Source organism: Pimephales promelas, chromosome 21 (assembly GCF_988280905.1).
Source record: "Pimephales promelas chromosome 21, fPimPro1.hap1.1, whole genome shotgun sequence".
NCBI classification, from domain to species: domain Eukaryota; kingdom Metazoa; phylum Chordata; class Actinopteri; order Cypriniformes; family Leuciscidae; genus Pimephales; species Pimephales promelas.
Genome location: NC_142789.1, coordinates 4,716,107 through 4,730,094, shown reverse-complemented (window position 1 = coordinate 4,730,094; position 13,988 = coordinate 4,716,107). Strand labels below are relative to the sequence as shown.

Here is a 13,988-nt window from a genome sequence, read left to right as displayed (position 1 = left end):
TGTCTCTTCAGAAGCCACATGGATTCGTCTTTATGAATTTTTAAAGCATCAACATTTTGGGTGAATGGATTTCCAACAGAGGGACAGAAATCTCTCGGGTTTCATTAAAAATAACATCAAGTCATTTATGCATTTTGAAAAGACATGAGGGCGAGTTTAAGACCCTCAACTCTGATCTACCACAATACATTAAGAAACACTTTTACAGCATTTGTTCACACTGTATGGATACACGTGTCATCGCAGTGCCGTTCTGAAAAGAATGATACACGAACGATTCAAAGGCTTTATTTGCACTGAAAGGTTTATTTAAAAGCTTCACCACATGCACTAGTAACAGAAAGTGTCTGAATCTCCAATACCCTCAATCAACAAACATTGATTTATCTGATCATCACATTCTTTCCCTTTTCCAACAGCAAACCCAGAGAGCACGAGAAACACCAGCGGCATCAGGACGCATAGACGTGATCAGGACCTTTATTAGATGCAGATGATCAGGTTATGCTTCTGCTGTTGTGGGAAGAACTTTGACGTACAGGGTCTTCGTGTGCAGAGTCTTCAGAGAGGACGCCGTCAGTTCTGAAAACACAGAATGCAAAAAAAAAACAACAACAACAACTGAACATTAGTACTAATTAAGCGAGTCTGAAATCAATTATTTCCCTGCTTAAAAAAACAGTAGGTGAAAAGTTTACAGATGTTCTACTACTTCTGGTGAGCTTCTGAAGTGTGCATCCATTGGACAGGAGAAGAGGATTTGTGAATGGCAGTGAAGCGACACAAAGACGACATGGTGAATTGCAGTACGTCTGGATTTAATTCTTACTACTCACCTTTACACTATATAAAACATACAAACATACAGAGGTTATTCGTCTGACGTCACCATCGGCCGGAGTGACTGTGGTTACACACACATTGAGAGGCAGAAACACTGCAATTGCAGATTTTAAACAGAGATGGCGATGGTGTGAGGAAAAATGGCCTGAGTTTTTCATTTCCAGATGTTTCACAGGAACATTGATCTGCTGTGGATCACACTGGTTCTTTCTAAACCAAATCTTCAAGAAGTCCGGAATCAAATCCGTCAAATGAATGTGCCTACGCATTGTACATGTTTGTAGTGAGATATTGCTGGCATTTAAACATTATTCAAACACACAGGCTACTGAGGTACTAAAACTATCTTTGTTAAAGAATAAAGTTCTTTACTTTGAACGTTTTTGTTTCCATTTGTTTCATTTCAAGATCTGAGGGGAATCATCCATTGTTGCTTTTACGGCTACAAAGCTGGAGCACTAAATGATAATCAGTCACATTGCACGCTTTTAACATTAAATAAAGCACATAAACAGCACCTGAGATTATTGCCACACTTTGTGTTTGTTGTTCCAGCACGACGTCGCAGAAAAATAAAAGCGTTTCTCGTTGTGTGACGCCGTCGCGGCTGGTTAGCACAAACACTCTGATTAAAAATTATGGAAAAGATGCATTTTATCGCGTGACGCGTGTAGTTCAGACTTTCCTGATAACTCAAGGTGAACAGATTGACCTCGACCTCTCGCTCAACCCTAATCTGAAGAAAAACCACATCCCCACATTAGAGCGGCGCTGTAAACCGGCGCACCGTAATTGGTTTGGGATTATTTACTGCTCAAGTGACGGCAAAGGTCTGGAGAGCAACAGTGAAGGTTGTCCTCGGGTGAAATAAGTCTGTGTGAGCCAGTAAACCAACCCGCAAGACACACACTGATGACTGATGGGACACCGACAGCACTGTTCAGAACTCAAGTAGCAAACATCAAAAAGGACTGTAATTCAAATTAGAACGTTGGGAAGTACAGCTAAAGTGCTGAACTTTATAGCACTTTTAGTATATTTTCTTAAATATTTAATTATTATATATACAGTATATATATACACTGGATAAATCAAAGTTTTTGACCAAATCTCATGAATGAATGATTCAATGACTCACTCATAAAGACTTCACTTGTTTCATTACTGGATGAATCAGCGTTTTTGACCAAATCTCTTGAACTAATGATTCAATGACTCACTCATAAAGACTTCACTTGTTTCATTACTGGATGAATCAGCATTTTTGACCAAATCTCTTGAACGAATGATTCAATGACTCACTCATAAAGACTTCACTTGTTTCATTACTGGATGAATCAGCGTTTTTGACCAAATCTCTTGAACGAATGATTCAATGACTCACTCATAAAGACTTCACTTGTTTCATTACTGGATGAATCAGCGTTTTTGACCAAATCTCTTGAACGAATGATTCAATGACTCACTCATAAAGACTTCACTTGTTTCATTACTGGATGAATCAGCGTTTTTGACCAAATCTCTTGAACGAATGATTCAATGACTCACTCATAAAGACTTCACTTGTTTCATTACTGGATGAATCAGCGTTTTTGACCAAATCTCTTGAACGAATGATTCAATGACTCACTCATAAAGACTCCACTTGTTTCATTACTAAATGAATCAGCGTTTTTGACCAAATCTCTTGAGTGAATGATTTGATGACTCACTCATAAAGACTTCACTTGTTTCATTACTGGATGAATCAGCGTTTTTGACCAAATCTCTTGAACGAATGATTCAATGACTCACTCATAAAGACTCCACTTGTTTCCTTACTAAATGAATCAGCGTTTTTGACCAAATCTCTTGAGTGAATGATTTGATGACTCACTCATAAAGACTTCACTTGTTTCATTACTGGATGAATCAGCGTTTCTGACCGAATCTCTTGAGTGAATGATTTAATGACTCACTCATAAAGACTTCACTTGTTTCATTACTGGATGAATCAGCATTTTTGACCAAATCTCTTGAACGAATGATTCAATGACTCACTCATAAAGACTTCACTTGTTTCATTACTGGATGAATCAGCGTTTTTGACCGAATCTCTTGAGTGAATGATTTAATGACTCACTCATAAAGACTTCACTTGTTTCATTATTGGATGAATCAGCGTTTTTCGTCGAATTATCTTGACCAAATGATTCAATAACAAAAAGTATTTTTTAAGACCTTTGTGTTTGTCTCCACCTACTAGTGTAACAATGTAATTAATACAGTCTTTATTTGATTTACTATATTTTGATCACTGCCTCAGTTCAAGACATTCGTTCAAAAAACGCTGATTCATCCAGTAATGAAACAAGTGAAGTTTTTATGAGCAAGTCATTGAATCATTCATTCTAACCAATGTTTCAACCAAATGAATTCAAATTAAATAAATATATTTTTAAATCGACTGCAGCAACTAACATTTTGTCCGAACTTACAGTAAAGTATGTTATTTTGTTCAGTTGTCTATTCAGAATCATGATCTCAGTTCATCCAGACTCGTGCAGGTCTATTGCATACAGTAAGTGAAGACTTCTGTATCCTAATATCTGAACGTTGTAATGATGGATGCTGCTGTCAGATACACTGATGACTTCATTCGTATATTTTTTTTCCATGTTTACTTGAATCGATGCATGAAATGACTTTCTTGCTGACATTAATCCTGATGGATGAAATCAAGCACTTTTTCTGAGTCACATTTTAGTAATAGTGGTCAGTTTCGCTAGGATTAATATTAATATTTCACTTTCTTAGTAAAAGAGTGTGTTATTGCTGTGGGATCATCAAACAAAACGTCACTTTGAATGTCAGTATGGTGATTTAAATTGTTCTGTGAAATGAACGTGAGCGAGATTTATTCCTCATATCCATGTTATCATGTGTGATCATGTGTTCCTCACCTTCTGTAAGCTCTTCATTCACGTACAGCATCAGTCTCCTTCCTCTCAGACCGAAGACTTTGGCAGTTTCCCGCAGCAGATCAGGATAAAGTAAGGCGTTTTTACCCGCTGGGTTCATTAAAAGCAGCGTGGCCACATCTCCCGTCTGACACTCTACGGGACAAAACACACACACACCAGAATATCACACACAGTTAACATTTCTCTCACCATATTGGATGAATTTTTCTCAGAGCTTATTAAAATGCATCTTTGTGAAAGATGTACACTGCCATTCAAAAGTTTGTGATCAACGCGATTTTTTATGTTTTTAAAAGAAGCCTCTCTCTGCTCACCAAGGTTGCATTTATTATATTGTTAAATATTATTATAATTTAAAATAACTGTTTTCTAATTGAATATATTTTAAAGTGTAATTTATTCCTGTGATCAAAGCTGAATTTTAAGAATCATTACTCCAGTCTTCAGTGTCACATGATCCTTCAGAAATCCCTCTAATATGGTGATCTGATGCTCAAGAAACATTTATTTACTATTATTTATTATTATCTGTGTGTTAGTGAGTGGAGATTGAATGTTCATTGTGTGTGTCAGTGAGTGGAGAGTAAATGTTCAGTGTGTGTTAGTGAGTGGAGAGTGAAGCTCACCCGCTGGACTGGCGTTCATAAGCTTCAGGTTGACATACGGACACAGAAGAGTTTCTGAGCTGCTCACATCAGCAGGACTCGAACCCGAGGTCACCGTCAACGTCTTCCCGCTCAGAGACATCAGATCAGCGTCGGCACGCAGTGCTGGAAGAGACAAACACACACCAGACTGAACACACACGGGCTTCTAGCACCTTCAGAGGATGAAGTTATTCAGTAAGTGCTTTAATTGGTTTCCTTATATACAGTCAAACCAAAACTTATTCAGACACTAGATATAATTTTTTTTATATATTTGTTTACTACTGCATGCAGGACACTATAGTTCATTTATGTACAGTAAGTGAGGATAGAAAAATAAAATAGCTGACATATTACACCCTAAAATTATTCATAAAGTGACTACCACTAAAAATTTGGGACCAAAAATGATTCAGACACTCCTGATTATGTTTTGCTTGGTCACTGGTTGAGCTAAACTGGTATTATCTAATTGTGTAGTTAAATTTAACAGCTGACCGATATTAACATAATTCATGTGTGAGAGTGTAACAGTGAAATATCTACTGATTTGATCATTCTGCATATATTTTATTCGCATTTCCTAAACTATAGCGAATAAACTGTGATAATGTGATAGATTTTGGTCTGACTGTACAGATTAAGATTTTTTTTTTCAGACTAAAGATTTTTCTAGTCGACTAGTAGTTGTTCATTTAAGCCATTAGTTGACACAAATAGCATGTTTATATTAATAAGCCATTAATTATAATAATAATTATAAAAATACATATAGCCTAATCAGCGCACAAATGCACACATAAAGCTTGCACCGGAAAATGTAATGATTTTGAATGTGCCATGAAAAAAACTGAAGGAGATCGTCTAAACATTTTAATAATTTATTGGTAATGTTTTCTGCGCAGAGATCAAGTCGACAATGCTGACTCGTCATCTCCTCAGTGGTCCATTGGAATTTGTTTATTCAATTGTAGAAATTTCAACTTTCTATAGATATATTTCTCATATCTGTGAGGCGAGTATACGCTGAGTTTCAGTTCATTTATGATATGCGTTCAATTTCACTGAAACCGAGACGGTAAAAAGCCCCACTATTTTACAAAGCACAGTGTTTTGTTGTAATCGTGAGTTTACAGAAATAAAAGTAGAGCCTTTACAGTTTGCATTACTCTTATCTGAATGACCAAAAATGAGGTAGCATTTTAAGTTAAACTCAAGTGATCGCGTCGGCGCGTGTATATCATCTTCACACGAACACTTGAATATGTGCCTAATAATAGCGCACATTTCTCTAGGTTAACATTAGAGTGAGTGGACTAGTAAAGTTACTGCTACTTACATGCTTCAAGTAATAAGACATATTTGATATATGACTCAGCAACTAAACGACTAACAACATTTGGTAAAGTCTCTTCTAGTTGACTAACGGTTGGTCAACTATATACAGCCCTAATATACAGTATATCTACTAAGCAGGGAAGTCAAAATCATCCAAACCTCACAAACAAGTCAACACTAAAAAATAACGGTAGCACTTATATAGGATTTATTCATCTTAATGTTAATTTCAACATTTACTATGTTATTAAAATCGAAGGTTGTATTTGTCAACACTGTGAACTAATATGAACAAAAAATGAACAGCTGTATTTTTATTAACTAACGTTATCAAAGATTAATAAATACTATGACAAATGTATTGCTCATTGTTAGTTCATGTCAGCTAATACATTAACTAATGTTAACTAATGAACATTATAGTAAAGTGTTACCAAAATAACAATTTTTCATTCTTATAGTAGCAGTGTTATCTGAATCTGTGTGTGACCTCACCTGTTTTCCCGTCGAATATGGCCACTGGCGCACCGTTGAGTCCAAACACGCTGACACACACCGCCTTCAGCCGCTCCAGGTCCAGGATCCCGTCGCCCTTGGGATTCTCCAGCAGAACCACACCCTCTGAGACACACGTTTACATTTATTCACTTATACGCTTTTATCCAAAGTGACTTATCTAACTTAGTACATGTAGGCCTACTTTTTATTTATTTATTTAATTTTTTATAAATAGATGTAGAATAAAAGAGAAACGCATGGACGGAGCGAGAGTAAACACTCCGTAATGAGGTATTTTAATAATAATAATAATACATTTTATTTGTAATGCATTTTATATTAAGCAAAATCCCAAAGTACTACAATTTAAAAGCAACCAACAGAAAAATGTTAAAATCAAACAAAAGCTCTTCTAATTGGTTATTGGTTTGCATGTAAACCAGGACAACGGGATGATTCAAACTATTTCTGTGAGTAATCAGTGTATCGGTGTGCAAGTAAATGTGTACAGGTGTACAGTAGTGATTGGCTGAGGAATACCTTGCTGCTTGTCCTTGAGCGTGACTCTCATGTTGACGTAAGCACAGACTGAAGAGCTCAGAGAGACTCTGGAGACTCCGGCTCCTCTCACGATAGTCAACTCCAGATCCGAGCCTTTCAACTGTCACACCACACACACACGAAATCACAAATCAACCCTGATCCAGTCCCACCAAAGCACCTATCTAGTACGGGTGTAACGATTCCCTCATGTCACGATTCGATACATATCGCGATACTGAACTCACGATACGATATTATTGTGATACTCCAACACACATGTTAAAAGGTTTTTAAAAAATGCTAATTTTTTGATTAAAATGCTACATTTGTAAATAATATTACATTGTGTATGTAAGTGAATAGTCTTGGGCTTGGTGCTGACACCAAAGCACAGGACAATAGAGACACTAGAAAAACAATATTCATGATTCTGAAGATGAAAATACTGAATTATTTTAGACGAATATGCTTTCACAGTCACTGACTAGATATATTTAAAATAATGTAGGACACTTTAATGGTGATATCAGACATCTGGTATTATCAGGACACACAAATATCCCCCACTGCATTATTATATTCAACATTACATATAGTAGTTTAATGTAGTACGGACACTAAAACTCAAATTTGTTCTCACAGTAATTTTCATTTTGGGTGATCTATATATCTATTTGTGATTTTTGTATTGCGATATATTGTGACAAAGAAGCGGTTACACAACAGAAGACTGCATCCTTCAAGGACGACTGCGTCACATATACACTCCCATTACGCACCGGTGATGAACTGTGTGTTTTTTGAGAGAAAATGCAGAATTACAGTTTTAAATGCAAGTATTGTTGTGTACATAACAATATTGTCATATCATAGCAATTTGCAATTGAATACTAAATATGCAATTGAATACTTATACAAAAAAAATGAATGTTAAGTGTGATTAATAGTAGAAAGAATCACAATTAGTTATTAATTTACAATTATAATAATCATTTAATTAATAATAATAATAATATGTGATGATAATAATAATATAACAATAATATAATAATAATAATCTAACATTTTACATTAAATATAGAGCATGTTTACATGACAAAAAAATACTTAGAAAGGAATTGTTTTTTATTCTTGTGTTGATTTGATTTCATCATTATTCCTTCCACAGTTCTCCATGTGTTTATTTGCTGGAAAATTTGGATAAAGAGTCTGGGAATGCAATGAAAACATGCACGTCGACTCGTGATGATATTGTGAGTTTATACTCCATTAATAGTTCATGCCAGTCTTCATGTGTATTTCTATTAGTGGTGACACAAATGTTCCCGTCTCATGCAAACCTATTATTATTCTAGTACTTGCGTCTGCAACATCTCATGCATGATGCTTTATTCATTTCTGATCTATAAAGAGTTATAGAGCATATTCCCACAATGCATGTCTAGAGCACTCAAGACTAAATGTGCTCAGTTATGATTTCTGTGTTCTGTAGCATTACATTATACAACATGTCCATGTCCTCTTCTGCAGTTCTGTGTTATACGTATGTGCTTTAGGGATAACTCGCCCAAAAATACTCATTATTTACATCAAACCAGGATATTTTACACATAACATATTTATAAATATAAATAAACAACAACATTCACATAAACACATTTCTCCAGTCAAACACAAAAGACATTTCGAAAATTATCAAGTCACAGAAAATCATCTTAATGTTTCTAATATTGCATATTTTACCTTATATTTCACGGACACCACTGATATAAACAATCGAGCCGTTTGTAGATCTATTTACAGTAAATTCTGATTTACTTGAGTGTACTGTATGTGTGCAGATAAATTGGATGTCCTGTATATCCCACTTTATATAGAGAGCTGTGCGACAATTAGAGCCCGACCGATAAAGGATTTTGAAGGCCGATACCGATACAAATATTTTTGGGTTTTAAAATCCGATATATCGGCCGATATTTTATTTATTTATTTGAAACTGGACATGATAGTCACAAATTTTGTCATGCTTATTTGAGTTAAGAGAACTGATGGGGATGTTCTTTTAATTATTATTCAAGCAATGTATGTATCGTGCCCAACTCAACGAGTGTTCCCAACAGGAACGGTGTAGAGTGCCCTCTGGTGGACAAACTATACAACTCCAACACTCATGACATGTTTCAAGCGCGTTTCGTCCGTTTTTATTTTATTTTTAAAATATTCATTTATCGGCCATTATAACGGCCGATACCGATAGTTTGGAAAATGCCTAATATCGGCCGATAATATCGGTCTGCCGATATATCGGTCTGGCTCTAGCGACAATATATCTAATAACTGTCTGAAAATTTAGGGGTTTTCTTTGTCCTTACAATGAAAGTCAGTGTTGTTCTAAATCTCAATGGAACACTGCTCATTAGTTATTAACTAATGATCTTTGCAACAGAAGTGAATCACTCAAAGCTAACTTTATCTGGACAATAACTTTATTCTAGATCTACTGTAAAGGCTAAACAATCTCTGTTACTGTAATCTCCTGTCATCACTGTAAAGCTGCTTTGTTAGAAGAAGAGGACTTGACTGAAACAATTTTCAGGGACAAAAAAAACAAAAAAAGTTAAAGGAAGCTAACTGTCTCTCAGTTGAAAAGCTGCGCTTGAACACACTTGATGGACTACAGGACACTGGCAACTAATCTGCATGTTATTATCAATGTCAGCAGGGATCAATAGATATACAGATATACAAACTGTAAACAAAGCTGCACTTGCTTATATTGAATATCAATCACGCTGCAGGGGTTACGTTAGGAATGACCAATCTATTGGCCAATAATATTTTGAACAATTTGAAAGCTGAGACTTTTGTTTCTCATGTTTGAGGTGCGGGAAAACCACAGACCTGGCAACCCGGCTTTAACTACGGGTGGTTCATGGGGTCATATATTGATAATTCATATTTACATTTGAATAGAAGCAAAACTGTTTATATGTTCTTTTCACAAAGATGTGCAGTGATTCCTCATCCAAGGAGAAAAGCTGAATGTTGTTCCTGACATTAAATATAGGAGTAATCTTAGATACTCAGCTGTCATTTCAAAAGCATGCTAAAAGGTAGCCAATATTATTCTATTTAATTTGCTCAACTTTAGGCATATAAGACCATATTTGTCAACAGAGGCAGCAAAACTATGATTTTGTCTCAAGCAAGCACGACAATTTTAAAATCAATTGAATCTCTTTACAAACAGACACTTCAAACATTTGATAGGACGACTAATAGTTTTCATCATTGCAAAGTAGTGCAAACATATCATTTATTGAGATTCCATTATATTGAACATTTTGTTGATGCTTGCTTGATTTTTAAATTATAAAGGGTTATGCATCTCCCCCATTAAGTCAGATTATAATGCAAAAGGAGAGCAATAGTTTAAACGGTCGTGCAAACTATTTAATATTTGTTTTTAAATAAAAAAAATGGCTAAAAGCAAACTAAATTTTTAATCATGTGTAAATTATTTGTTTTATGATACTGCCATTATGATCCCTAGCGGTGTTACTGTACATAATTTGATATTCTTTTGTGAAACAAATTTTTTTTTTGTAAAAATCTCAAAAAAGATTTTTTTTTGTTTCTTATTTATGGATAATTTGGATTTGTATATGTGATATCCTATGAATCATGTGTTTACATTTTAGGTTGCCTTTTTAAAATCTGGCAAGGGGCCACAGATGAGATCCCCGTGGGGATAACTCTGGCTTATGTACAGTGTCTGACCGTTGATTAATGAGCAGTGTCGCACTCGCTACTATTTAACTGTTATTGGTTTTTAAACCCATTCATCCATCTGATTCAGACCTTCTGAAGCTGAACAGGACTAATTAAGGTACTGTTGTTGTGTTGTACAGGACAGGATATAATCATCCATGATCATCGGCTGTTCCACTTTTTTAGCCATTAAATACATTTTATTGTATATTTGGAGTGTTTCTAAGTACAGAAAAGATGAAATTATTCTCTTTAGCTGCTTCGTTTATATCTTTATATTCTGTTTTGGTCATATTTTTCAACCTGTTCAGATTTTTCTGTTCTCTATGACGTTTTTTTTTTTACAATTACGTCACAGTATTTGCAGCGGAACTGCCAAATAAGGACATTAACTACCGGCCCAACACTTCGAGCAATCCGCCATTATCATTTCTCGCTTAGATTTTGTAGTCCAAACTCAAGGATGCAGAAGTCACGAGAGGGCAAGTCAAAATGTTTGGTTGTTGGATGTAGTGACCTGAAGAACTTCAAGGATCCCCACTTCAACAACCTCCGCCAGTATAAAGAAGGGTTTGCCGATCGACATCTGAATGAGGGGTAAATTCCTTCTATCATTTAGCTGCTGATGCTTTTCTAAACGCAAGTTATCATATTATTATCAATACAGATTTTTAGTGGTAAGATTAGACCGTAGTCATTTATATTGTTTTAACAAGAGAAATAGTCGACTTTCACTAATAACACAAAATAGTTAACTTGCATACCACTGCATCCACATAAAGACGTTGTTCTGCAGGTTCGTCGTCGTCTTTTTCGAATCGCTCGCTCTGGCTCGAATATGTAAGGCTTGATGGACAAGTCTTCCGTTGTTGACATTTTGTTAACGTGTGAATAAAAATATTTTTTGAAGCTATAGTAATCGTATATCTCTTATCAAACTACAATAATGGCCGAACGCGGGGAGTTGAACCGAGTGTGAGAGAACGGGCGGGGAAAGACGCAACTCCTTTTTATTTAAAGGAGCCGCTTTAAAATGACTTGTTCACAGAAGCACATCAGAAAAGGGGCCTGTGGAGCTACAGTATAATAATGAGGAATTCAGACCCAAGTATTGCAGTTATGCTTTATATAGACCACAAATGTATGATTTATAAGTAAAAATGAATGATTTAAAAGCATGATATGTACCCTTTAAACAATCTGCTAATGGCCAATACTGAAAATAATGGCTTTTATCAGATGATACCGATTATTGGCTGATGTGCATCCCTTACCCTGACTCTGCCCTCCTATGTACTTCCGCTCAATTTTAATTGTCCGTCAGTACTATGTCTGGGTTTGTGGTGTATTCTTTGGTTTTCTCTGGTAATATTTTTACCGGTCCAATCAGCGAACAGAGGGAGGGGCTGAGAACGATGACGTTGATGTCATGCGCTAGTTCGAGTCGTCATATGTCACGACCAAACGTTAGGCCGTGTGTCCACCAAAGCGTTTTTTTTTTTCACGCGTCTGGTGTTTTTACAAATTGTTTTCAATGGATGCGCCGCGGTTTTCAAACGCCCTTAGCGTAACGAGGCGCTGAGCGTTTTTTCCTCGCTGAAGCGCTGAGCGCCCGCTATTTTTTTACTGGTCGCCGAGAGTTGAAGAATATTTAACTTTGGGTAAAACGCAGTGTCACTTTTTACCCAGCTGACCAATCACTGGACGGGGCTAATACCACACCGACCAACTGTCACAACATTCTTTCTGTACAACGACAAACAATATCAACCAGCAGAGCTATCCGAACAACATGGATGAAAAATAAATTTTTAGTATGAAACAAATTATCTGCGAAATCAGCTACAAGTAAACTGTGCTATTCTGTGTATTCTGTATCATAGCAACGAAACGTCTTACTGATCATGTGACAGTAAGAGCTTCGTTGTGCAGTGTAAAGTGAGTCATTAAATTCATAACGAGTTGGCAAGTGTCTAGATAAACTCACGCTGTGTGGAAAGATTTTTCTTTGATCACTTTCTGTATATAATTTATTCACAATTTAAATACGTTTTTTTTGTAGTCACTGGCTTGACTTACTGATGCATAAACAGTATTGAACGATTTTGAGAGAAACAACAATAACAACAATTGTTGAGGCCCAAGTTGAGAAAACAGTCGTCGGTGAAATGAACAAAAATTAAAATTAACCCATTGTTTCTTCAGAGGCTCGGATGAAGGAATTAAAAAATACTTTTGTGTCACTGATCAACTGCCATGCTTCGGCTGCGCAGTTCCGCCTGTCATTGAACATGGGCTGGCATATGCAAATGTTTGGAGTCGTACATATTAATGATCCCGACTGTTGCGTCACAGTCGATGTTATGTGGAGATTCGCCTGTTTTTCAGGGGTGTTTTTCAAAAACGAGAATTAAGTAAGAAGGAGAAAACAATGGTGTTTGAGACTCAATATATGTCATGTCCATGTACTGAACTCTTGTTATTTAACTATGCTAAAATAAATTCATTGTCACATTCTAGGGCACCTTTAACGCTTGTCAATGGATCGATACCAGACTTTCTGTACAAATTAAATGTATGAGAGTTTGGTGGAACCAGTCTATGTATCCCTTAGGGGTGGGGAAAAAAATCGATTCTCGATGCATCGCGATGCGGACGTGGACGATCCTGAATCGATTCACAAATGTCAAAAAATCTATTTAAAAAAAATGTTTTATATGTATTTATAATAACGTAATATTGACGGAACGCGAAAGACGGAACTCTGAAGCGCGGAAGTGCAGTGGCGGGACCGTCTGTGGCGTGCACATAACAGAGATGAGATGGCACGCGAGATCCAAACACTTTCCTTGTTCGGTTAAAAGCTGACGTGTGGAAATATTTTGGCTTCTGAAGTTGAAGGGGGAAAGGAGCTGGACAAGAGCCGCACTAGTTGTACGCTTTGTGGAATAAAACCAATGACGGGAACACGACAAATATGATAAGCCATATGACACCTTTCCAGCCAGAGGAGGAAAAACACTCGGCTGCACCAGTCGTTATATTATTTATTTACTACAAGTATGCTAGTTCAGGCACACATTTATTTTCCTGGTCGTTCTTTGTAATGTTAATAAAATATATTGTGCATTAATTCTTTATGGGTCATTAATTTGTACTTTTAAAGCAAATTATTTATAGTCACACACAAAAGATTCAGATAATCGATTTGTAACATTATAAATGTCTTATACTTTAACTTTTGATCAACTTAATTTATCCTTGATGAATAAAAGTATAGATTTCTTTTTTCTTTTGCCCAAAAAATTAAATAAAAATTCTTACCAACTCCAAACATTTGAACGGTATTGTTTAATGTTACAAAAGCTTTCTATTTCAGATAAAT

General features: G+C 36.0%; 1 protein-coding gene across 2 annotated transcripts in view; it reads right to left on the bottom strand.

Moving 5' to 3' along the window:
• Positions 1-272: 272 nt before the first annotated feature.
• Positions 273-13,988, bottom strand: part of iars1 (isoleucyl-tRNA synthetase 1) — an 85,358-nt gene continuing 71,642 nt past the window's right edge. For both annotated transcript variants that reach the window (XM_039648626.2, XM_089125221.1), the window contains exons 30-34: positions 6,830-6,950; positions 6,287-6,412; positions 4,433-4,576; positions 3,786-3,938; positions 273-582 (exon numbers count right to left, since the gene is read on the bottom strand). In XM_039648626.2, the coding sequence (XP_039504560.2) occupies positions 503-582; positions 3,786-3,938; positions 4,433-4,576; positions 6,287-6,412; positions 6,830-6,950 (624 nt within the window). In that variant the 3' untranslated portion in view covers positions 273-502. The remainder of the gene's footprint in view (positions 583-3,785; positions 3,939-4,432; positions 4,577-6,286; positions 6,413-6,829; positions 6,951-13,988) is intronic.